The following is a 27,114-nucleotide window of genomic DNA, read 5'->3' as shown; positions in this document are numbered from 1 at the left end:
CAAATCTGAGCCGTTGTAGACCCTAACTGGAGATGTCTCCCCATCAATTGATGACAGGCAAGGGATTTTGCTTTCCTTGCAACCATCCCACCCCACCCCGTGTTCATGGCAGGGAGAGGAGGTTGGAGATTGTTTTAATCACTCAAGACAGCTTTGTGGACCCCATGAGACCAGACATAGCAGTGGAGGGCATCTACACAAGATTTAAATCTGCCTAGCTTTCTTGCCTAGATTTCTGACATCTTATTGTCCAGACCCCTTCTCTGAGTCCTTGAGCTCTGAAGTCTTCTTATTTCATTCATTCAACAAATCCTGACTGAGTACCTACTATGTGCCAGGTCCCGTTCTGGGCACTAGAGATACAGGGAGCAACACTCTTGTTTCTGACCGGCTTCTCCCATGTTTGCAGAACCTTCTGGATCCAACACCTGGTCTTCTTGCCCCTAGACTGTCCACCAGCCACAACCCACATCTTATCCTGGTCTTGATGCCCGTGTGTACACCGACCATTGTGAAACCCTGATCTAGCTGACGTAGAAGATCCCCAGCAGCCTTCTCTGTGTAGACCTGGGACCTTCCCTTTGTTTATACCTGTCTTGCCACTAGCATTGTCAGAACTGTAGGGAGGTAAAAACAAAGAGGCTACACTAAACTCTTCCCTGTGTACTCTGGGTACAATCTAAATGCTAGAGAACAAACACTATGCACTCCACCCCAATACAGTCCATAGAACCAAAGGCCTAGAAATTCATTTATATAGGACATTTCCCTCCCCAAATACGCTGTGATCATACCAAAAGGTATGAGCTGACTAATTCCCTTAAAATAAAACATCATATTGCTGACCGAGGAACAAACAAGTAATACGCGTTTCTCAGTTTAAAAGGATTCTTTAACCATCTACATTAACAGTTAACACATATTCCTCATAATTCCACATAATAACTCATATAATAATTCTATAGAATAATCCGTGAATAACTCTACAATTATATCTTCAGTTTTTTTCTTCTCTAGTTAATTAAGATGTCACCAGAAACCCCATAAGTAATTACAGCACATGACAAACATACAGAGGGAAAAAAAAAATACACGCAGATGTGTTAGCAGATTTTTTTGAATGAAATGAAATCTTGGGAGATGACTGAGACAGACAGCCTGGCTCACCCCTGGTAGTTCATTCCAGAGAAATAAATACCTGTCTGTGCCAAACTGGAATGACGTCACTCAAAAATCCACACACTTATTTTCAAAGCAGTAACCACTACCTTGGGAGCAGGCATCTCCCTGGCACCAGGCACGAGCAGGGAAGCTTGATCTATAGCCAGAAACTCCTGCCTAGCAAATGGCGCTTAACCATGCCAAGTACCGACAAGCCACTTGGGAAGAAAGGGTATCCCTAAGTTTCAGACCTCCCCTTCCTGAATACCTCCTAATGGAATAATGAGTTCCTTACATGGCTCACGATAACAATGAGGAATGAGGAATAAACAAATATGACTTGATTCTGTGAAACTACAGAGCTAAGTGGAATGAAGTCTAAACAGTCATCAGATCAACCCCACGCATTGTTATCAGTTCTCATGTGTTACTTTGATATTTATCTGACCTTATTGGAAGTCCTTTGAGGACAGGGTATATTTTGGAATAGTCAGTGAACACCTATCACCAAGAAATGGGCCGGTACTTAACCAGCACTGACTAATGACAGATGCCACAGCCACAGAAATCTTTTAAGTGTTGTGCACAGTGAAATGATTCATTTAATGAATAGTTAGTATCTCCAGCCTCCATCGATCCTGCCTAATCAACTGCTGCAGCATGTATCTGGGTGGCTACTGAGTGGCTGAGTTTGTGCGCCCACCGGCTTATGTGCTCTGAACAACAGCATATTATTAACCATGCTGATACTCTGCTGGCAAAATTTTAAAGGGTTGGATGGAGTAAGAGATGCCCTGGTCAATTTCCAAGTTGGTAAGTTATTGAGTTCTACAGGTCTGTGAGTTATCTGGATGAATGATGGTACCCCCTCCCAGAGAGGTGGTCCTCTGCAAAGCACCCCGAACCATGCTCATGACCTAGAGCCCAGTCTTAGTTCTGCCACTTCCTAAAGCCAGGTAATCTTGAATCAGTCACAGATGCACTCTGGACCTCAAAATTTCCTTATCTGCTTAAAAAAGTAAATGGGGACAGCAGACCCACCCTGCCTAACTCACTTGGCTATTACGAAGATCAAGTCAAACAAGGTGACGGCCATAAAAAAAGTTCATCAACGCTAAGGTGCTCCACATCTACAAATCAGTATTGTCATCTTCTGTAATTATTGTTATAACCATTATTATTACTTGACAGGCCATACAATGGGCTCACACTCACAAAACAAACTGGCTAGAGTCACGTCTGAACAGATAAACACATCTCAAAAGTCCCAAGCCTTATTACCTAAATTTGCAATGAACTTGCTTTTTAAGTTTCGTACTGCATCAGCGCACTAAAGAGGAACACGTTCTGTTGCCATGAACCTATCATCTGGTTCTCTGGGAACTCCCACACTCAGTGAATCTCCTGTGCCCCACCTAGAAGCGGATTTCGAAGGACGACTTGTAAGACACAGAGGGAAAAGCCAGAGGGTACAAAAAGTAGAATCATGGAACTTCAGGTCTAGAAGAGACTTTCTAGATGGTCCAGAGTCGAGACCAAACTTGTCATTTTCCAAGTGAGGAAACAGAGGTCACAGAGAGGGGTGGCGCAGGGCAAGGATGCAGGTCTCCTGAGTGGCGATCACGTTCTTGTTTCACGGCGGTTGTTGCTCTATTTCAACTAAAAGGCCCTTAGCATCTGTGAAGCCCTGGCGCCAAAAGAGTTAATGGACGCCGCTCAGCTGCCCGAGCCCCAGAGCACTAGGCCATTCCAAGACAACACATAACAGGAATACCGAGGGTCCGTGAACTCAAGAGGGAGCAAAACTGCTGGTGCCTGACGGCGCCGGAAAGTATGTTGACACACTGCATGTGGTTACACATGAAAGGCGAGTGGCCAGGAAAGGCAGTTTTGAATCCCACCCCATTCTAATTTGGGCCTGGCTCTGGGCACGACTGAAGCGCTGGGCCACACCCCGGCCACTCTATAAAATGACCCTTGGGTTCCTTCACTCTCTGCTCTGTGGCCTCAGTTAACTCCTTCTCTGCTTTCACAAGGGCCACCGCAGTTCTTAGAAAAAGAAGACTCTCAAGGGAAATCAAGATCCAAGAGTGAGAATCCATGGGGAGATTCTCAGTGTGGATGCAGATAATGCCCACTAGTATCTACCATCTCCAAGTGAGTGTGTGACCTGAAGCCTTGAGAGGCCGGGCTCCTAAGTCTGAGAGACAGCAGCTTCTCTAAGTGCGAGCCTTCAGGACCCCAAATCACCTTGCATCAGAATCACCTGGGTGCTTGTTTAAGATGTGGATCTGGGGCGCCTGGGTGGCGCAGTCGGTTAAGCGTCCGACTTCAGCCAGGTCACGATCTCGCGGTCCGTGAGTTCGAGCCCCGCGTCAGGCTCTGGGCTGATGGCTCGGAGCCTGGAGCCTGTTTCCGATTCTGTGTCTCCCTCTCTCTCTGCCCCTCCCCCGTTCATGCTCTGTCTCTCTCTGTCCCAAAAATAAATAAAAAACGTTGAAAAAAAAAAATTTAAAAAAAAAAAAAGATGTGGATCTTGTGCTCCTCTGCCAGAGATTCTGACTTGCTAGGGGTGGAGTGACGCTCAGGAATGTGCACTATAAATACACGTCCTAGGTAATGTCACGCACACCAGAATTTTAAGAACCAATGCTCTTAAAGCAATGGTTTTCAAATGGGGATACAGCCTACTAGTGGGGTTAATACATCAATTTAGCAGGTTACCACCTAGCAGTTCTCAAAAACTGAAACAGAAAACAGTGGGACATAATAACACAGAACGAAGTGGAAGATATCAGAGTACAACACATAGAGCAAGACTTATAGGGATTGTTTTACAAAAATGCTGTTCTTAGTTATTTAAAAATACACCATGAAATGTCTGTACATGTGTGTATTCCAGCTTGTACCATAAAATGTGTTTATAAAATATTTTTAGGGGTGATTACACACCCCAGGCCCTTTTGAGAAGCTAAGGATTCTCTTCCAAGAGTTCTCTGAAGAAAAGAGAAAAGAAGGGAGGGAGGGAGGTGTTGTGTATATACATACCATAATTTGCATATGAGTCATGGGTCCCTGAACTTTGAGAAGCCCATTCCCTGAGGACATTCTCTTGAGGACAGTTCCTACAGTGTCTAGTACTCTGGTCACAGTGGGCACCTGCTAATTACTAGACTGTGCCAACAACTTTCTCGCGATGCTCTGTAAATGACTGCCAATGTCTGCAAGATGTACCTGTAAGGTAATTGTCCCCACCATGATGATTGTCTTTCTCTCGTATTCATGGTGACTAGAAACGTTGCAGTTCAACAGTGTTCTACAGAACATGGGAAGAAAGCTGGTAGCAAACTGCAAGAATGAAGAGAGCAGTGGTGTGGGTACAATGTCAGTGTTTCCCAAGGGATGTGCTCCCTATTTATATATAGCACACAAGGGTAAGCTGTGGTACTGGACGGAGCCTTTCTGCACCCCTACTGACAAAGTCACTAGAAGAACATAACCTTTATTCCCAAGTCAGTGAATTCTTTGGCCAGTGAAGGTACACACATTTATAAACACAGAGAACCCAGCCTCATCTGATAGTCAAAGAGATAGAAATTCCTTAGTCCTTGATGGGGGATTCAAAAAAGGCACAGACAATTAGAAAAAGAGCAACGACCCAGCTGGATCCTCAACATCCCCATGGCTTCATCCCAATGGTTAAACCTACCTGCACAAAGAGAGGGTGAAATGGGGGGCAAAGGTTTTAGAAACCAGCCTTGGTCCAATAAGGCACACAAGGAAGAGATGGAAAATGGCAGGTATGATGTGGAAAGGGGTCAGGAGAGAGAGAGAAGTCAGGCAGGGAGGACTGGGAAGAAGACAGAAGAGCAGACTTCAAAACTATTCTAAAATTTCCTGATGCTTTTCAGTAATTTGTTTTCATGTGGTGGAAACTGGCACAGCATCTAGGATGCTTTGGGTCCATCTGTTTTTGAACTTAAGCTGAAGGCAAGATTCAGAAGAGCTGGAATCAGCAGCACCGACATGTTATATGTGTCTGGAGGAAGGAGAGAAACAGAATGAGTGTGCAGGAGATGGAGGAAGAGACTTAAATGGGGCAAAGGAAGGGGAATCTGGAAGCTATCCTCACACGGGAAGGAGAAAACGGCCAGGTCAGAATTGGTGCAAAAGAGCTGTTAGAGAGGCTGGAGTATCTGAGGAAGAAAGCCAAGGAGAAGAAACACTTGGGGCATCAGAACAGGGAGCTGACAAACGGTCTAGCAACAGGGCCGGAAATTCTGTAAGTATGGGTGTCGGCGAGCAGTGTCTTAGAGCTTCACGTCTGAGAGACCGGATCAAGACCGTCCAAGGTACAACATGGAGCATATGACATGAGTTACTGGTGAACAGTCTTCACAGTCACAGCCTAGAACTGAAATGAGAGCTGGAATCTTGGTTTCCTAAGTGCGAGAGGTGGTCATGGAGAACAGCAGGCAGAACGTGAGAGGAGTCATCTCAGGAGAAAGCAAGGGGCACAACCCACAAGGCGGAGTCACGGTGGGCCCGGCAATGAGGGCGGAGTGGCCCCAGGATGATCCTCGGTGTCTGCCCTGTGTCTGGTCTGCAGCCCCCACACTGACTTCTGATAAAGCCCTGATTGCGCCTAAGGACACGCAGGTCCCTCGCCTCTCCTGAGGCCACTCAATCTCTAGCCCAGAGAAAAGATCTGGCAGTGAGAAAGGTCAATCAAGACCTCATTCTGAAAGGGAAAAAATTAAATGCAAACAGAGATAAATAAACCAATTGGTACTTCTAATAAGTAATACAACCACGTGAAAGGTCTGGAGGCTGGAAGAGAAGGAACTAGCAACCAACTTCTGAACGCTGCGTTTTGGTCCTGAAGGTTGAAAACAAACAAAGCTTCCGAACCAGTACTAAAACCTAGTTAGTAGTCTTCTTTTTCAGAGGCATGAGTTAGCAACTCTGGAACTATTTTGTGTACAGTCTAGGACGATAGCAATTAAATAAATATATTATGGGAAATGGGTACCAGGTTTCTCACTGTTGAGATAACAGGGTTATAAATGTAGAGAATGGAGAAAATTGAATAGAACATGTGCTGCTGGACTGGAATTGAAGATATTAATGGGAATCATAGACTTTAATATAGATAAGCATATAGATAGAGACGCAGAGAAGTATGCGGGTATATGCCTGTGCGCATACACGCACGTGTTGTGTGTACTATCTCTGCTAAGAGGAACTATAAACTGTGGTACTATAGTAACAAAGAGCACATCTAGCATCCATCGTTTCTTTTTTCAAAAAATTTTTTAACATTTATTTAATTTTGAGGGAGAGAGAGAGAGAGAGAGAGAGAGAGACAGAGCGTGAGCAGGGGAGGGGAGAGACAGGGAAACAATATCTCATGCCGACAGCAGAGATCCCGATGTGGGCCTGGAACCCACGAACCATGAGATCCTGACCTGAGCCAACATCAGAAGCTTAACCGACTCAGCCACCCAGGCGCCCCTAGCATCCATCATTTCTAAATACCATTCACCATTAATAGGATCCAGGACTCTTTGAAGAGAACTCTTTACTCCAGAGCTGAAGAAAAGAAAGTATAAGATGAGCCTAGAATATCTTTTTGTGCCAGAAAGTTGAACGGTGGGGACATGTTAAAAGGACACAGGAACCAGCTTGAAGGGACTCCACTAATCAAATCTGGAATGAACATTAAAATAAATAAAGATAGTAAAGGATTATAACCCATTGAGTAAAATCAGAATCCATGAGTCCAAACTGATATAAACAAATAACCAGACAAATGTATGGGGGAGATGGAAAATTCTTCCTTACATTAGAATCCCAACCGACAAATGTAGAAAAAATGATGGAAATTGGGAAAATTACCATTTGGTAACCATAATAATAATTGATTCAAACAAGAATCATTAATACATGCTGAAATGGATAGGTGTTAAGTTTTGAAGAATAACATGATATTTACATGGTCTCCAAGTATCTGTCCAAAATACACGCATTAATTACAAAGCATAAACTAGAACAACTTTATGGTAGAGAAATCTGGCAGATACCACTCTAACCAAATGATCAAAGTTAACATCACCAGTAACGGGGAATCATCAGCAAGTGAGTCCTAATATTATGCACTAAGAATATAACATCACTTCTACGGTATTCTTGCCCAAGGCACATAAATGTAATCATAAAGAAATATCAGCCATTACAAGGCGCCTGGGTGGCTCAATAGGTTAAGAGGCCGACTTCAGCTCAGGTCATGATCTCACGGCTGGTTAGTTCGAGCCTTGCGTCGGGATCTGTGCTGACAGCTCAGAGCCAGGAGCCTGCTTCGGATTCTGTGTCTCCCTCCCTCTCTGCTCCTTCCCTGCTCACACTGTCTCTCTCTCTCTCTCTCTCAAAAATAAACAAACATGAAAAAATTTAAAAAGAAAGAAATATCAAACATTAGCAGAAATACCCAACTAAGGGGCATTCTACAAATAACTGAGCTGAATGCTCCCCCAAAATATCAATGTCCTAAAATACAGTGAAAGACTTGGGAACCATTCCACATCAAAGGAAACTAAAGAGACAGGGCAACTGAATGAAATGTATAATCTTGGACTTTCTTTGGCCAAAAAAATGTTTTTGGAATAAATGGTAAATCGGAATATCTGTGGATTATATAATGTTACTGTATCAATATTGATCCCCTGTACTAGTCATTGTGTCATAGAATCATCTTATTTTTAGTAAATCCATATTGAAGTATGTGAGAGTGAAGGGACATCATGTCTACAACTTATGTTCAGTGTTTCAGAAAAAATATGTATGTGCATGAGTTGTGTACAGAGAGAGAGAGGGAGAAAGAAGCATAAAGCAAATGCAGTAATATGTTAACATTTTGGGCAATCTGGGTAAGTGACAGAAATTCTCTGACTATTCTTGCAACTTTTCTGTAAGTCTAAAATGATACCAAAAACAATTTTTAAAGATCCCATTTTGGAGAAAAATGAAAAGAAGTCGTTTCTCCCATCTTGGCTTTGGCACTAAATGTATGCTACTTTGTGTTATCTTTTTTTTTTTTCTCCCATATAAATCTCCTGTCTTCCTCGTGACACAATGAGCCTCCTAAGGGCAGAAGCTGGGTCCTAAATGTCTCTGTGATCCCAGGACCTGCCAGAACCTGTTGGTCAATACTGATAATGAAGGTGAAGCCACGTGTTGATGACTGGATCACATATACTACAGGTGATTTACAGGGTCACTCAACAAACAGCTCTGGCTCCTCAACCTTGAACTCTGCACCTTGTCGGAGCACACACATGTACGTGTGCACACGCGCACACACATGCACAACCTTAAAATACTTCACATTAAATGCTAACTTCCATGCGTTAGATTAGTGGCTTATTCTGTGTGTATTTAATTCCTAGCATAGCTCTTGGTGTAGAAAAAGTGCTGAAAAATGTTGGCTGAAAAGCATAGGTGAGCTGCACATCCCAGCATTGGTGTTCACCAAAACTTTCTATGTTAATGAACAAAAGGGCCAGGAGTGGACTTTTCTTTCAAAAGAAATCAAGGTACAAGGATGTTCTAGGAGAGATTTTCAAGCAATACTTCCTGACCAGCGTGTCTTGAAAACTGTCCCAGACCTGATAAATTGCTTTTTTCATTTGATTAAAGGGGAGAACTTTTCTAAAGTCTTCTTTAATTTGGTACCAAGAAAGCCCACTAAAGATGTATTATAGGGGTGTCGGGCTGGCTCAGCAGGTGGAGCATGTGACTCTTGATCTCAGGGTCATGAGTTCAAGCCCTGCCTAGAGCTTACTTAAAAGAAAGAAAGAAAGAAAGAAAGAAAGAAAGAAAGAAAGAAAGAAAGAAAGAAAGAAAAAAGATGTATTATGTATCTTTTTTCCATATGGCTTCCCTGAACTGCACTGTAAAGTAGGTGCCCCAAGCATTTATCATCCAGTTTGAAACTCAGTATGTGTGTTTGGGGGCTGGGAGTGGGGTGGGGAGAAAAGAGGCCTAACTGAATTCTCTACAAGGAACATTATCTTCAATCACCTCCAATTAATGGTGCAATGGAGACCTGGCAAAACTAACATTGAGAACGTACAAGAATAAGGTTAGCAGCCAACACAAAGTCCCTAACAATACCATTAATCCCCAGGTTATAAGAACCCGAATGGCTAATGCAAAAGTCCACACGGCATGCCCCTGATTGTCTGCAGGCATGTGTACATGGGACTCTGTGGCAGGAAAGGGCATACGTTTCCACCCATGACCAGACAAAACAGAAGCAAGGAGGTGGTTGACAAATCTGGTCCATGTACAAGAAGAGGGGCAGGGAGGAGGGCAGAAAGTCAATATACGTAGGAAGCCGAATCCTTCTAAACTGGGCCTGCCTTCCAGGGTTTCAGTGTCTCTCTGTCAGAGTCCACTCAATAGCATGTGCTTTGTCTTCCAAAGGAACTGTCTCAGGCATCATTTCCACCTGTATGCTGCAGAATCAATATCGTCCAACTTCCTCCTTTTGCTAAATCTTTGAGATGCTGCCTGTAAATTCAAAGAATTTTAAGCACCAACAGAAACCCCCACCCCTACCCTCAGAACTTAGTAGTTCGGAACATCTGTTGTTTACAAGGGTTCAGGCTGAGAGCTGCCAGACTTGTTCCACAACCTCTCCTTTAACACAGAGGCTGCTAGGGAGGGATGTCTGAACTTCATGCAAGGATGCCCTGTCCCAACTGCTTAAGTAGGCATCAGCAAACACAGCTCAGCATCCTACTGTTGAAGATAATCCTACTTTGTTCGATTCATTTTCTAATCCTGGTTCTTTAACCAGCTGTACCCAAAATATGTTAAGAAGCAGAGCTGTGCTCATTGATCTTCCTTGAGTTTAAAACCCGAGGGGGCAGTGATCCAATGATTGGTGGCGGTGTAAAAGGGCAGGAGGTAGCAGAAAGAATGATCCTTTTTCAACTCTGAGAAATCCAAACCCTCCTTTTTTCTCATTCTCCCTAAATCCTTCATTAACACTGAGCTCTTCCCATATGACTCTGTTTCTCTTCACAGCATGAGACTTCAGCACAGTGCAGGAATTAGATATTAAAGTCTTTACTCCAATTAACTTGGGACCAAATCTAATTGAGAACATAACTGCTATCTTTTACCCTTCCCTGCCTAAGCCAAGCACGAGGCCCTCCCGAGTAATGTACCCTCCCTCCCTTCCCGGTGACTACTGGAACCTGCCTTAGATGGGGTCCTATTTTTAGATTCATGTGCCCATGCGCATATGTATTCTTATTATTCTCTCTCAGCCTGCTATCTGATCCCCCACCCCCCCCCCCGTTTTAATTATGAAAGTCCTTACGGCAGAGACTGTCTTTTCTTCTTATCTTGTAAACCCTCCCACTTAACGCAGTCAGCTTCCAATAAAGATGACATGGCTTTTGCCTTTAAAAGGGAACTGGATCAAAGTCAATTCATTTAATTGGCTGTGAATTCCTGAAAATTAAAGATCCCTCGAACCAGATGCACATCGCTTCCTGTGTCTACTATGGAATTATTATGGGACTTACAAGAGCCGAGAAAACAAATACTGGAAGTTCCCTGCACCCCAGCCCTGTTGTTAAGGGACATGATCAGCAGCGTCTGTGCTCCAGCAAAGCCGAAAGCCTGAGGCGTGTCCTGCTAGCATTCCAATGGCGGAGACTGGGAGACATAGGAAGCCCTCAGTGTCTCCAGCATCCCCCAACTGCTCATTAAAGCATGTTTGCTCCCAACTGCCCTCTATCATTCCCTACCCTAAAAGGATAATACAAAGCCATCTATGCAGAAGTGTAGGAGCTTCTGTTTGGCCTCAGGAGGCAACCCAGTAAACCACAATCTGTGATGCTCAGGACCGAGGCTGGGACAGAGCTGGCCGGCTGGTATGGTTGGTGGCCGCGGCAGGAGGCTGAACAGGACCAGCGTGCTTTTTATCCACCCAGGTTGCAATTGGGACCTCAGCACTATACCTTTATGGAAACCCAATGATTTGGCAATTAGTGCTAACTAGCGACTCTGTGAGGACAAGGGAATCAGAGGGTGAGCGTAAGACAAATTTCCTCCTCTTGAGGATTATGAGTCTGGATCTAAAGGTAACATGCCAGGATTAACTACCTGGTTTAATGTAGCTCATGACACTTTGTGAACATGACAGCTTATAGGACAAAATGTACAATTGCTGAGTTTTTATAGGAACTGGGCATATAATTATGTGACATAATTGCATATTTCCTGCCAATACAGCCACATCATAAAAATCAGGAAGGAGGATGAGTTTGTCATTCACAAGGGCCCACTCACAGGGGTCATTGAGGAAAAGGGAGACTGACATGATATCATCTGGGGCCACGTTTAAGAATGCTGAACTCTGGGGGTGCCTGGGTGGCTCAGTTGTAAGCATCCGACTCTTGATTTCAGCTCAGGTCATGATCTCACAGTCTGTGGGATCAAGCCCCTGCTTCGGATTCTCTCTCTCTCCCTCTCTCTCTCTCTCTCTGCCCCTCCCCTGCACGTGTGCATGCTCTCTCTCTCTCTCAAAATAAATAAACTTTAAAAAAATGTTTAACTCGGGGCTCCTGGGTGGCTCAGTCGGTGAAGCGTCCGACTTCGGCTCAGGTCATGATCTCGCAGTCTGTGAGTTCGAGCCCCGCGTCCGGTTCTGTGCTGACAGCTCAGAGCCCGGAGCCTGTTTCGGATTCTGTGTCTCCCTCTCTCTGACCCTCCCTTGTTCATGCTCTCTCTCTGTCTCAAAAATAAATAAACATTAAAAAAAAAATTTTTTTTTTAAAAATGTTTAACTCAGCACAGGAAATGAATGGTAAATCTAATCTATCAGGGTTTTACCCAGTGTAACTATGTTCAGTCCCATCTCCTGAGTACCGAAGCAGTCATTGCTATTTATACTTACTATGTACTAAGTGCTGTCCTAAGGGCTTCACATGTATTAATTCTCTTACTCAGCAGAATGACTCCATGAGCACTATTATTATCCTCAATTTACAGATGAGGAAACTGAGGCAACTAAGAACCTTCATCTAAAATCACACAGCTAGTAAGTGGGAAATCTAAGATTGCAAATCCAGGAAATCTGGTTCCGGAACCTGTGATCTTGAGTACCACACTATACTCCTTCTGTGGCGATGATAATTACATCAGCTACCATTTTTTGAGCATTTAGTAAGTTATAGGCATGAGGCTAGTGCTTCACATATATTATATCCAATCCTTAAACAACCTCTTCGAGGTAAGTATTACTCTCTGCATTTCATAGACGAGTAAACGGAAGCTAGAAGGGTGTAAGTGATTTGCTCAAGGTCACACGGCTGTAAGCGGGAGAGTCAGGATTCAGACCTAAATGTGTCTGGATTAAACGCTCGGCTTTTCCTGCTAAGTTATAAAGCCTCCCGAAGAGCTTGCAAATGAATTCTTTCTCTGTTCCAAAGACTGGCCAGCACTCTGTCTTGCTGACCGCCCACCCCCCCCAAACTGCCTTCTTGTGTCTCTTCTATCCTGCTCTGTTCATGTGTAAGGAGAGCTCCCAAGTCTTCCAAAAAGGACCCAACCACCACCTAAGTTCTGTATGGAGCAGGCCAGCAAGAAAGTCACCAGGGGACCTTTTGTTCGTTTCTAAATAAAGGCAGCTTGAGCCATGGCAGGGGGAAGCCAATCCTTGCTCAACACCAGATGCTACATCTGGGCAAAACCTCCCCTGAGGGAACAAACAGCTCCCAAATATGTCCAAAATGAATGAGTGACACACTGGTCCCGGGAAGTGAGGGGTTCTCCCTTCTGGCAACTTCATGCTTCCTCCTACTTCCCTCTCAAAGTCACCCCATACTCAAGGAGGAACTTTCTGGTCCTCCACCCTTTTCTGATTTGAAATCACAGCTGTAACAATCTCCATGGCCAACTGACTCTGCTTTTCAACCCAATGCTATCCTGTGAGGCTGATGAACAACTCTGAGCTTAACTCCAGAGGAAAAATCCATCAGCAATAGGTGACGTAACCACAGAGACGGTGCACAGTCAAATACTGGGCCCAGGGCCAAGAACATGGACTCTACAAGAATTTCTCTCTAATTAATTGTGTACCTAACCTCCCACTGAAAGGCGTATTGCAGGTTGATGTCTACCAGATTCCTGAGATACCTGGGTCCTGCTCCCTCACCTCCCTTCCCGTAGTTGCACAACTCATAAGCAGCCAAATAAGCAGGTTTACTCTCCATGTGTCCCTTTAATGTCCTGCTAATTTCATGTTAGTGAGAATAGGATACTGTCTTGGATATATCCCTAACCTAGAGCAATGCCTGGTCCCCAAAATGCGAATTGAATGAACGCACAAATACATCTTTTAAATCACTTTTCATTCTCTGCAATCTGAGTACTACAGACAGTATGAAAGATGTTTTCCCTTTTCTCCCCCTAAACCCTGGGAAATCAGAACGTGCCACAGCCTCGACCATCACCTCTCTATGAACATGCCCAAATATCTACCAACAACCCAGACTTCAGCCCTGAATACATCTATTCATTTTCTATCAATTATTGAAAATTTCATGTTCGATATCCTTCCAGTGTCTTAAACTTCACATCCAAAAACCAAATCTCTCATATGCCCTTCAAAAAACAACTCCTCCTAACTTCGGTATTTCTATTAAAGGCACCATTAATCTACCAGTCACCCAAGTCCAAAAGAAACTTCACAGCCCTCTTTCTTTTGTGCTTCTGAGCTCACTTGAAACCTGAATCCCATCTGTCAGCAATTCCTGTAGATTCTTCCTGCACCAGGTGTTTTCCATCTGTCTCTAGACTGTAAGCTCCAGGAGTGCAGGGGGCAGTATCTGTCCTGCCTGGCATGTGTCTGTTACATGGTAAGAACACAACACATATTTGCTAAATGGTCCAAAGGATCAATTTCTATTCTTTTCATTCCTACCATCCCACCCTAATTTAGATCTTTATTATATACTGTGGCAACTGGTGTCACCGTCTCAAGTTTCCAGTCATTTAGCAATTCACCACCATTAAGGTTAAGGTCAATCTTCTGTAAGCAGAGTTCATGCCTCGGCTTGGACAACTAGCTATTCAAACCTTCAGTGGTTTCCAGTGTCTATTGCATAGCACCAAACCTTAGTCAAAAGTCAAGGCCCTCCACAATATGGTCCTGTCTACCTTTGTCCAATTCTTCCATATACTCTTGTTAACCAGCCAAACCAGTCTACTCACTGGTGCTTTGTATTTTCCTCCTGCTGTGCCCCTCCCGGCCTACAACATCCTCCCTCTGCCTCTGTCTCCGTCTATCAAAATCCTGTCCATTTTCTTCAATGTCTGGTTCAGATTCCACTTCCTCCCTGGAAGTTTCCTGACCCTTCGAACTGTGCACCATCCCTTCTATAGCACACACTTGGTACTTACCACATGTTGCCTTATAGTGAAGTTCTGCTATTGTATTTAGGTACAATTTATCCCTGACTAGACTATAAAGTCATGTGGGAAAGAACCACGACTTCTATTTCTTTGGATCTCCCTCCTTTTAGAGTCTAGAACAATACCTTAAAAATATTCAACAAATATTTGTTATTGAGAAAAATAAAAAGCTGGAAGAAAGACAGAAAAAATGTTGGCAGTGGGTTTTAAAGTAGCATAAGGTCTCTGGAAAGAACACAGCAGGATAGCAATGTAGGAGTATTCCTCTAAAGACTCAACAGGAAAAAAAAAAGAAGAAGAAGAACTGAGCCATTAAAAGTAGGAGATCAAAACCAAGTGAGCTAAGACTGAAAGGTAATTTACAGCAAGTCCATGTTAAAAAAAAAAAAAAAAAAACCAACAAAAAACCAGCCAAGGCATTATCAATTAGAGTCCCGCTGAGCAATATTAACACAGATTCCACTTAAAAGAGACAATCAAAGGCTCAGCAACAAATAGGAATACATTTATACTCTTCAAAGAGCCAAAGAAAATGCAAGAACATCTTCCCTAGGAAGACTTCCTACCCTCACATAGTATTTTATCTCTGCTCTTAATCAAACCGGGCGGATAGAATTTCAGACATGAAGAGGGTTCACCCACAATTCAAACGGATGGAGGAAGCCATGTTCCCTATCTTAAACAAAGCAGAATACGGTGGAATCAAATAAACACTATGTAGTTCTATCTGCAGCATCTCTCACTCTTTCTGTGGGGGAGGGGGAAGAGAAGGAGCGTGATGGGACCACAGGGTCAGACTCTGCAATGGAGTCAGAGCTGTGTGGGCTTTAATGAGGGTGTTTGCACAGAGCACAGTGTGGGAGAGGACAAAAGGTGAGCAGGAGCAAAGCAGAATAGGAAGCAAAGCCAAAGAGTGACAGGCTAATGGCTTCCAGGGTAAGAAGTTGTCCAAAAGAAAAAGAAAAAAAGCAGTCCAGCAATGTGTGTCCCTAAATGTAGTCACTTAAAACTGTAACTGAATAACCAACCAAACTGAGCATGAGAGGCTGAGATCCAGCCAGGCTGAGACACTGGTCTGGAAAAGGGCACGGCGGGTCCATATAGACGGACTCTGGCCCTGGCCACCCTACCCCAGGCCGACTTGAATAGTTTCCAGGTCCCTAAGACGCGTCTGTCCAGAGCTGCCGCTGGCAGCTGTTCTCCTGGCAGCACAGAGAGACAAATCCATGGCATTGCTGGGCCAACAGCTGCTACAGCTCCGGGGGAGGTGACGAGTGCCCGCTGAGACGCTCTGGGCAGAGAATGAACTATTCTAGGGATCAGCCCTAGAGTCAGCAAAATCGAGGCTACACTGCACCAGCTGAATGAAAATACAGTACAATTACCACTCCAGAGACCCAGGACACCCACAGCCCTTCTTCTGTCCTAGTTTCTCTGAGTTTGATTGCTTCTTGCCCTCACATTTCTATTTCCGAGGGCACGACTTCAGGTTAGGCCCATGTTAACCTTAGGCTCACGGCCATAACTCCTCAACAGGCCTCCTGCTACCCTGTCTCTCCCCTCCGATTGATCTTATGCAGTGTTGCCATAGTTACCTTCCCAAAGCACAGCCACAATTATGTTCCTTGCTCAAAAACTATCAATGGCTCCCCATGCTTACAGAATAAACCCTATCACCTGGTGTTCCCAGACCACTGTGATCAAGCCCCTACCAATTTTTCCAAGCTTATTTCACGATTGCATTTGTTATTTCTGCTCTTCAGCAAAACGGATGAGTTACCCACTGGCCTCGTTTTTCCAGCTCTGTGCCTTTACCATCCCCGTTCTCTCTGCCTGAAATGCCTCCTCCCCCATCTTTCTATCCTCTTTCTACAACTTCTACACTGTCTCGATTGAATTCAAGCCATTGGACCAGCACCTAGCACTCACACTTGTATTTTCCCATTTCCCATCCACGAACTTCACCTCCATGAAGCTCCGCCCAGTCCCCAACCTGAAGAAATGTCTCTTCCCCCTGCACTTGGGGCACTTTGTATGGTGGGTGGACATGATCTTTTACACACCCACCCCGTTACACATCATAAACGAACACGGCAAGGCTGCCAATAGTCCCGCGCTGTTTCCTCTTCTCCTACAGGAACAGAAACTCTACCTCCTGCTCTCCCCACTCAAGAACCGAGAGCCCTCATTACCATGCTGTCGCGTCGAACCTGAACTCCTCTGCCTGTCTATCACGGAGCTGTTATTTGGTGTCTACTCCACTTACCTAAACTTGTTTTCCACTGCTTTTGTAAATATCTCTGTTCTCATAATATTTCGCTCCGACCTCTACTGAAGCCCTTTGCTCGTGACATTGCCACGTGTCTCTCTTCTCGGTTAGCCAGGAATCCAGAGTTCACCTGAGTCTCCACCGGAATGAGCGCAGAGGGCAGCACCCAGTAGGTACTTAAAAGGGGTTTGTTGGGTAAATAGCTTGCTACTCAAGAGATCAGACAGGAAGTTATTAAAGTAAACTAGCCATACAGTGACAGCAAAAGGAGTGAAGTCCCCCTTACAAGTTCTTCTAGCGCCTTGTACTTCTGTTCCTCAACACTTACCTCAACTGATCCAACTGTGCGATTTGTTCAATGCCCGTTTCCTCATCCTGTTGTAAGTGCCGCATGCAAGAGACAGCGCTAGCTCACCACTATGTCCCAAGGCCCAGTGTCTGGACTGAAGGAGTTCGAGGAATGTGTGATGGACATTTGTTGAATGAATGGGAAAGGAACTTCCTTTTAATGAAGCTGGGTCCCTCACTGGTCCCTGTACCCCCTCACCAGCAAACGCTCCTGCTTCCTCTCACCTGCACGTGCTGTGGTTCTCTCCTACACAAATCTACCTTTAAAGCCTAGCCTAAGTCCCACTTGCTTCATGGAAACTCTCCCGACTATTCCATTACCTTTATGTGTCTCTCTGATGATTTATCTCTGACCTCTCATCACGTCTATATTCTACACATAACCAATGATTTCTATGATTTCTTAATGAGATCATTATTGCTTTACTCTCTAGTTGCTTCTTGTATTAAAAATCTTTCCTCCCCAGCCAGATATGGCCCCCTATGGAGACACACAATAAACTTCCCTTGTATTTTCCAATGCCTGTACAATACAGAGTACACAGATGGCTCTTAATAAATACCCACTAGTTGTTTGGGGGAAAATGAAGCCAGGTACCAGGCTCTGTGAGAAGGGAATTCAATTCTTCCAGCTTTGGAGAAAACACCCTATTCCTTGCATGTGATCTTAATCAGAGCAATTCAGCTGACTTACAGATGAACACATCTGTACCTTAATTTGTAGCAAATATGTCCTTGAGCTGAAAATATGATATAGTCCTAAAAATCAAATGCGATTTTAAGGAGTAGCTTACCAACAGAATAAATCCAACTTTGAGTCCCCTCTTTCTAAAGCAAATGATTTCTCTCCAAAATCTTCGTTCATCATATACTAAAATAACATTTTATTCCCTTAGGATTGCTTATGTAAAGAGAACAGAACTTGGGAAAGCTAAGGAGCTCTGAGGACAAAACATGTGGAGGAAATTCGCATGCTGGCTTATTTTGAGAGTGTCACGTGTTGTCCTCAAACTTAGCCTCTCCATAGTCATTGCCCAGAGCTGGTTTGTTAAGGATAATTTGTGTCCCAAATTATTAGGGTGATATGATAAACAAAAATAGAAAATGGAGGAAAATGAGACACACTTGGCATTCACTTGTAACTTCATTCATTCATTTACTCATCCAATAATGTTTAGTAAGCATTTATTATATACCACATATTACACTAGGCACTATGGGAGACTGGAAAACGAATCAGAAAGGCTTATATAGTCCACTAAGAGAAGATAATATCAGGCAGACGGTGCTGACTGCCCTAATAAAAGAACAAATAAAATGCTGTAAGAATTCAGAAAAGGGAGAACATTCTTCTGGGAGAATCAAGAAAGCTTCTTGGAACATGATTCTTAAAACAGGTATGTCCCTGACATGCATAGATGTGAACAATGGGTACCTAAGTTCAAATGACAGGATGGGCAAAGGTCCACTGGAGTTAATGCTTTGTTTGGCTATGGTATAGTAGGGGAAAAAAACAACAGGAAGTAAGGTTGCAAAGCTAGTCCAGGTCAGATGTACAGGGGCTCAAAGAACAAGCCAGAGAGTGTATACCCTTGTAAACAGAGCAGCACTTCTCAAACTTCAATGTGCACACAAATCACCTGAGTATCCTGTCGCTGTAGATCTGGGAGCAGGACCTGAGATTCTGCATTCCCAGCATCCTAGGTGGTGCCGATATTGGGAGACCACACGCTGAGTGTCAAGAACACAGACAGTGGGAAGCCACTGCACAGAGAAACCGCGGGATCCCCAGTGTGTTCCAGGAAAACTAAATGTGATAACAGTGGGTCAGGCAGGTTGGAACAGGGAGAAGCTGTACACTGTGGTCCTCAACACTAGTTGTTCGTTAGAATCATCTGGGAAGCTTTTACACCATACTGTTACCCAGGCCCTGCTCCCAGAGATTCTGACTTCATTGCTCTGGAAGGGGGCCCAGATTTCAGCATTTTCAAAAAGCTCTCCAGGGAATTCTAATATGAAGCCAGAGTTGAGAACCTCTGCTGCAGATGATACAGTAAGTAAAGCAATCATTCAGACAGCAATAATGATGATCTAAACTACAGCAATAGCAGTGAGAACAGAGTGAATGGGTCACTTGCATAAAATACTATGCAAGGGATAGACCTTTGCAACTGTCTGGGCAATGAGTCAGATGTATGCTAGAGCATCATTCATTTCTTCCAGTTAAAGACAGTTTGGCGAAATGGTTAAGAACACAGACTCTGGAGCCAGACTGCCTTGGTTTGAATCCCAGCTCTGCTACTGATGTACTAGGAGTGTGTGAATGTGTGTGTGTGCGTGTGTGTGTGTGTGTGAGAGAGAGAGAGAGAGAGACAGAGACAGAGACAGAGAGATTCAGAGAGACTCAGAGATTCAGAGAGAGAGAGAGAGAGACTCTGGAGTCAGACTTCAGACTGCCTTGGTTTGAATCCCAGCTCTGATATTGATTGATATTGATGTACGAGGGGTGTGTGTGTGTGTGTGTGTGTGTGTGTGTGTGTGAGTGAGAGAGAGAGAGAGAGAGAGAGAGAGAGAGACCTAAGGCAAGTTCTTTAACTTCCTTATGACTCAGTTTCCTCATCTGTAAGTTGGGGAGACTACAACAACCAACATACTAACTTGCCGGGGAGATTAAATGAGTTAACATACATATAAAAACCCTTAGAACCACATTTAGCACATAGGAAGAACTATGAAAGTGCTGTTATTATCAGCACAGTTCATCATCTCTTCTGAGCTCTCCAGGATCCTGACCTGCACGAAAGACCAATCTGGAAAAGAAGTCCCAGAGGGCTCTCAGCCCTCAGCCAACCTGAAGTCCCCGGGGCACCGTCGTGAATGCAGGAGGGTGTAGGCGGCACACCCTGCCTCCCTCCCGCCCCAAGCCCCGTCTCAGGTCTCCGCACGAAACAACCAGAGCCCCTACTTGAACTGCTGGTCCTTGGTGCTGCGCGTCTTGGCCAGGAAGCGCTCGGCCAGCTTCTCCAGGTTGCGAGAGTAGTCCATCTCGATCTCGGCCTTCTTCCGGAAGAAGTCCTGGAGGTCCTGCAGCAGCTGTACCCGGAGCTCACACTGCTGGTCCAGGCATTTCATCTGCTCTGTGAGCTGAGTGCGGATCTCTGCAACAGAAACCAGGCCGGCCAGTCAGGTGGAATCCCTCAAAACAAAACTAAACAAAACCAAATACATACACACTAACATTGACCCCTTCCATTCAGGTGGGAACTTAATGCCTTTAACGGAAAAAAATAAAATAACAAGCCGAAAGCTTAAAATGGCCATATGATAGGAAGCACCTCCAAAAATTCCACCAACTCTTTTTGGACCCCTGAAGAACCTGGAACCAGGAGTCTGCTGAATCATTTAAGAGAAACTGCTTATTAGACACTTAATATTCAGTTACCATTTATTGAGCAATTTACTGTGTTTCTGGCACAGTGCCAGAATTTGGGTTCTGTTTGGCTGAGAGCCTAATGATTTATCTCCATCCTATTAGGAAGGTACTACTTTCATCCCCGTTTTAAAGATGAGAAAACTGACTCTTAAGGAAGTCAAGCTATTAAAGTAATGTAACTGGGATTCAACCAGAGAGACTGACTCTAGAGCCCAAGCTCCTACTTTTTATACTTTCTCCCATCATTTCAAAATGTTTTTCCACAAGTAGCCTGGGTGGCTCAGTCGGTTGAGCATCCAGCTTTGGCTCAGGTCATGATCTCACAGTTCGTGAGTTCAAGTCCTGCGTCGGGCTCTGTGCTGACAACTCAGAGTCTGCAGCCTGCTTCGGATTCTATGTCTCCCTCTCTCTGTCCCTCCCCAGCTCGTGCTCTCTCTCTCTCAAACGTAAATAAATAAACTTAAAAACTAAATACATAAACACAAGTTTTTCCACATCTCCAAGAGGGAGGGCGAGGGTCAGGATATTTTAATGGAGACAGGGTCCTGCCCAAGGTCAACTAGTGGCAATCAAGAATGAAACAAGCACCAGACTTCTAGGCAAGCAACTCTTTCACTGTCAATCAGATTCCATAGTTTCCAATCACAGAATGTCAATCAATCTTCAAGAAGTTCATTTGTTCTCAACAAATATCACTCATACAGCGGTTGCCTCATCCTCAGTGATGCTCAGAGCCCCTGCTGTGTCAAAGTTAGACATGTTTCAGGTGAAGTTCTAGCTTGACAGATTTCTGCCTAGCCAAGAGTCCTCACACAGGGCTAGCAAACACCCTCTCTGGGACCGCAGCAATGGTAGCTCCAGATGCAACCAGATCTGCCTCAAATGCAATACAGTATTTGTTACTGACAAGAGCCCTGGCACCCGCAAGAAGCAGCATGCCAAAACCAGACTGTTTTTCAGCTCAGAGAAGGCCTGCAGTGCACATCCTGCTGAAGTTATATCCCAATCCCCGTTTGAGCCGCAATGGAGCCATTTCTTTTATCCCTTTCCCTGCAAGCCTGCTCAGCTCCAGTGCATTCGCTTGTGGCAATGACTCCAGTCCCAGGAAAAAAGAGCACCTATATTATTATGCCTTTCCTTATGCACGCTCCAAATTCATTTCCATAATAGCAGGGTTATAACAATGCTTTCTGCCTATGCTATGTAATGCATGGGAGCAGGGGTGATGGGGGGATCTAGAGTTTTCACCTGAGCTGTGGATAAACCAGAGGCAAAGCCAGGATCACAGCTCTGATGTTGAAAGTTCTGCCCACCACGCTTACGAAACAATGATGGATAGGCAAATGGCACATTTAGCTTTGCCTTGAAGTGGCTAGGGGTCCGTAATCTATCCTTATCTTCATTTTTGTCTCTGTTTTTACTCATATCAGAATGTAGCATAAGTATCTGGTACTTCATGGGTGATCTCGGGTGATCTCTAAGTGCGGTTCTCACCCTCTGCATCCCCATGCCTCCCCCTCGCCAACCGCCAATGCCAATCAAACCTTACAGTAACCTTACCTGAACTGAAACTGAGCACCGGAGGATTGTTTCAAGCAGACAGAAGGCTGAGCAGAAAAGCCGCCTACCTCATCACTCATCAAAGCTCTCTTGTTCTGTGTTTTTGGGGAGTCTGATTACAAGGGTGTTGGGAGGAAGAGCTGCAGAGGGCATATCAGGCATCTAGTTTTTGCCAGGGGTTTCGGGGCCTCTTAAAGGCAACAGCCCTTGTCAAAACTATTCCTAGAGGCATCTGTACCCCTTCTGCTATCGACAGGCAGAAGTAGAAGCTGGCAGTAGTAGCCACTGGATGGGCAAACTATGGGTGGAGATCACGTTCACAATGCTCAATGATATTACTTACAACTTGTTCATTAAGGAGGAATCAGGGCATCTTAGGACAAAGAGCCCACCCAGTCAGTCCCAGATTTGCAAGAGGATGTGGATGGGTAAGGGGCTGTCAGCCCCCTTTGAGTCCCCTATAATTCACCCAAGACTTCCCCTCAATAATCTCACTAACCAGGAGAGCGGAAAGGAACCCCATAGAATGGATGATGCCCACCCTCCACCAAAACAAGAGGGGGCTGGGCAAATTCCCACGATACCTATGAAGTTCCAGAGATAGGCCACCCCAGGGTTGTCCTGTCCAGGAATTAGCACTTTATAGGAGGCCTCTGAAATATGTGCATTAATCTAAGAAGCCCCCAAGCACATCCAACCAACACAGAATTCCACCCTGACTTTCTCAGGTGCCTCTAGTGGGCAGCACAATACAAAGTGCACCCCGCCCTTAGGCATCCCCTCAGGGATCCTGAGAGAAGGGGAGCATGTGTTTACCGAACACCTTTTACGGGGCTTTACATACATCATCTCATTTAATCTCCACAAGTATCCCATTAGGTCTCCCCAGTTATCCTGATAACACAGGTAAGAAAAATGAAATAAGACCTGTTAAGTCATTTACCAAAGGGTCATACAATTAGGTGCAAGTGGGGTTGAAGCTAAATTAAGGCTTGTCTAACTTGTCAAAGAGGCTGACTGTGGGTCGGTCAGGGAAACAAAAGAAACAGAACACAAGTCTGGAGTCTCTGAAAGTACTTCTGGGTAAATTACAGTGTCTATGGCTCCCACCCCCGGAACATCCCCTTCTCGACCTTCCAGCTGGGCGGGGGGTGATTCAGAATCAAGTTTGGACTAGACCACTGACTCGGTAACTAGCCCATGTTTCAACTAGTCCACAACTGGGCTGGGTCCCTTCCCTGCTTCCTGGATCTACTCTACAGGACAACTTTGGAGGAAGTGCTTTCCTTGTCCTGGGAGCACACGCTGAGGTCTGCCAATATCCCCAGAGGCCAGAGAAAGTGAGAACGCAATGATATTCCACCCCCGATCCAGGAACAGAAGAGTCTCTGCTAACAGATACCACCTGCCACTGTGGTTGGTTTGTGAAACCCTCCACTGAGCATCTCCCCTCTCCTGCAACCTGCCTAGAAGGAGAAGCCTCCCTGGTCTCCACCCTCAGGGCATCCACGCAGACACGGAAGGGAGACTCCAACCACCACCATCTCTAGGCTTGCAGCTCTAAAACAGAATGGCTGCTCTGTCCAGCGCAAAATGTGCTGCTTCAGACTTTTGCTGCTGCTGCTGCAAAAAGACAAACAATGGTCCCCAAGAAGGCAGCTGTGCCAGCCCCAGCCCTCTGTCCATGCAATAAGGGGCCGAAAACAATAGGCCACTGAAGGCTGGCTCGCCTGGGCCCTGTGCCCAGGCTGGAGGCCCTTCTGCACCCTGGCCTACCAATAAACTACAGGGGCAGAAAGAAGAAAGGGACGATTTATAAAAACACGGAGGAATTCTTCACAATTCCATCGTGTGCTTAGGCGAGTACGCACGTGCATGCGGGTGCACACTCAAAGACACACACTCACACCACCCACACTGTGCTTGGCCATACCAACTCGAGAAGGCTTTAGAAATCCAGTCTACAGTTGGATGAGCATTCCTGGGAACTGGGGATGAGGGCGTCCTTGTCGGTTCTGCCGCTAGCACTACACAGGAAGAAATCAAGCTCTCATTTTCTAGAAGCAGCTGTATCTCAGGGTGCGAATGGATTCCATGGCCATCCACAAAGCCAAAGTACAAAGGTCACCACGAGCTTTGACTGATAATGCCAAAACGACCTCCCCTGGGCACCTAACACAGCCTTTTATTCATCAGATCTTTACTGAGCTCCTACTGTGTGTCAGACCCTGAGCTCGGTGATGGTGGGTGATGGTACCAAAGAACAGAACAGGCCCACGCGCTGCCCTAATGAGACGTGGCTTGACAAAGAGGAGACAGGAAAAGAAGGCAAAGCCAGTCTTACTGCTTTTGCCTTGGATATTCTTTATTATAACGTAGCCATGGGGATAAGTCCCAACCCAAAGACCAAAGACTGAAAAAGACAGTCAGATGAAAGGAGTCAAACAACAAGCCGAAGAAAACTTCACGTCCTCTGACTCTTTTTTCTATTACATTTTTTTTTTTTTAAATGACACTTCTGTAGCTTCCCTTGCAAAAAGAACCAAAGCCTTAGAACTAGTTTCCTGAAAACCAGAATTGACCTTTGGTTGATATCTCATTCAAAGATCCAAGTCAAAATTTAACCCCACTGTTCTGGAATTAGATAGTGGTGACGGTTGCACAACTTGGTGTATGTACTTAAAAAAAGCACTGAATTTGTATACCTTTAAAAAGGGTGAATTTTATGGTTTATCAATTACATCTCATTTAAAAAATTTAACTCCACCAAATAGCATGTTTTTTGAGCACCATCCTGCCAGCAAAGGGGAAAATGGCCCCAACGGACAGGCACCAGAAAGAGGAAGGAACCCTTGGTCTCCATTTCTCCATTTGCATGCGCTGGGTCTCAGTTCTGCACTGAATATTCTTAAAGCAAATCCTGGAAACTGCCCCTCTGGATCTCAAGCTTGGCCATGACACTGAACTCTACTGGCAGATCACCGTTCCATCATTTCTGGAGGGTGTCAAGTCAAAACCAAGCAAGGAATGTTTTTATGCATGAGTTCAGATACGGGATCAGCAGACACATCCAACAAAGCTTCCCTTGGAAAGTGCAGACTCCTTGTCCATGCTTGGCCACAGCTGAGATCCTAACTATACCTGTCCTGGGAGTGAAAAGGAAGCTCATTTCCGTTTTAGAAAGAGGATCAAGGGTCACAAGAAGGATAAAATTGGAAGAAAAACTAGCCCTAATAGGATACCAATCGTTTAACAAAAACAGTCAGGGCCCTCCCACACTTACAATCGTGTAGACTCTAAATTATATAACATCTGCCAACACAGGCAATGCAGTCCTCTGAAAAATGTCCTCACGTCAGAGAACACCCAGGGAATTCACCAGTCAGCAGGGTGTAGGGGAATTTTGTTCAGTCTGCTGCTTTCGATCCAGAGATATTAGTCCCTTTCTTCCCCTCTTTCAAAATTCATCTCTTTCTTCAGGAGTCATCTCCGATTAAGTCACACAAAACCCCCTCCTTATGAGTACCACGTTTCTGAGGAGAAAATGAGGATAGGAGGGCAGGCAGAGAGAAACATGTAATCTTTCAGGAGAGTAACACAGGTCCTCCCCTTCTCCTTGATGGGCTGGCAGCTAAGGGACGGGAGCTATGACTCCCACAGGTTCTGTTCAGAACACAGAGCATGAGATCAGCCCATGTTCCCCACTGGGAGCTCAGATTGACTGCCAGTCTTTTTCCACAAAATCTGCCTCACCTGCTTTTAGTCCTTTCACAAACACATGATGTCACCTCAGCCACCTCAGGAATATTAATTCCTAGTACCTTTCCAGCCTGTGTTATATAAGAAGACAATCGAGGCTTTCATTGGGCTCTACCCTCCATATCTCTTACCAAGACCTCTTATCGCAAGGGTAATCAGCCCCTATCAAAACTGTTCCCAAGGAAACAAAATGCTGAGATGCCGTGCCAAGTCCTGCTCTTCACCCTACTGGTTTGCTTTTCTACAAACTCAGTAACGGGAGGGCCCTTAAAAATCCTTGGTGGGCAGATGATGGAATCAAAGACCAGAGAAGGAAAAGGAATTGCCGGGGATCACATAGCTATTTTAGCTGCAGATATAGGCCTGAAGCCATGTCCTTTCTTACTTACTCTTATCAAAAATTTATTTGTGCACCTTCCAGGTCCTCCGAGAATAGACAGAAGTTCTTCCTCAAAATTAGCCTGGTCGTAGAGAAGAAACAAGTGAAACACCTGTAGCAAACAAGGTGAACTACGAGGTATGCACATAGCGATATGAGAGCAGAGAAAAAAGAGACCTATATCAGCTCCAGTCTACCTGCTCTACCATTTCTTTCAATGATCGCCACTATCACTTATATATGAGCAGTCGCTGTTGCGAGAAAAGACAAGCAAGCTATTTTCGGTGAAGCAGAAAACAGCAAGTATTCTTCCTCAAAGAGTGACTGGTAGACTTTTTCATCATTACTTTACCCTATTAAATACAACAAAGAGCTAGACATGAGTTAATCCAAGCAACCAACCGACAATAGCTTAAGCTTCCAGAATACGTGGATGTGACAGATACTTATTGTTTCTCCTTCCCTGCATCTATATAATCTCCCTGACCCTCAGTCCGTGTGCTTTTGGTAAAGCTGATTCCACCTCTGCCCTCTCCAAAGATGGCGAACGTTACTTGCAGGCCTTGTTTGGGAGCTTTAAGACCTGAAGACAATGAGAATCTGAGACTGCTGGTGCCATCTCGTCACCATGACTGGAAAGCATCTTTGAGAATGGAGCTGACCCGGAGAAAACAGAACTGAGAAATGGGAAAAGGAAACTCAAGCCCCTGAATC

The 27,114-nt window shown here is 44.9% G+C and overlaps 1 protein-coding gene across 8 annotated transcripts in view; it reads right to left on the bottom strand.

The window, feature by feature from the left end:
* Positions 1–27,114, bottom strand: part of SRGAP2 (SLIT-ROBO Rho GTPase activating protein 2) — a 233,808-nt gene that overhangs the window by 122,551 nt on the left and 84,143 nt on the right. For all 8 annotated transcript variants that reach the window (XM_042925631.1, XM_042925632.1, XM_042925633.1 and 5 more), the window contains exon 3: positions 20,235–20,427. In XM_042925631.1, coding sequence (XP_042781565.1) covers positions 20,235–20,427 — 193 coding nt within the window. The remainder of the gene's footprint in view (positions 1–20,234; positions 20,428–27,114) is intronic.

Source organism: Panthera leo, chromosome F3 (genome assembly GCF_018350215.1).
Source record: "Panthera leo isolate Ple1 chromosome F3, P.leo_Ple1_pat1.1, whole genome shotgun sequence".
NCBI classification, from domain to species: domain Eukaryota; kingdom Metazoa; phylum Chordata; class Mammalia; order Carnivora; family Felidae; genus Panthera; species Panthera leo.
Note: the sequence above shows the minus strand (reverse complement) of the source record. Positions and strands in the feature narration are given on the sequence as shown.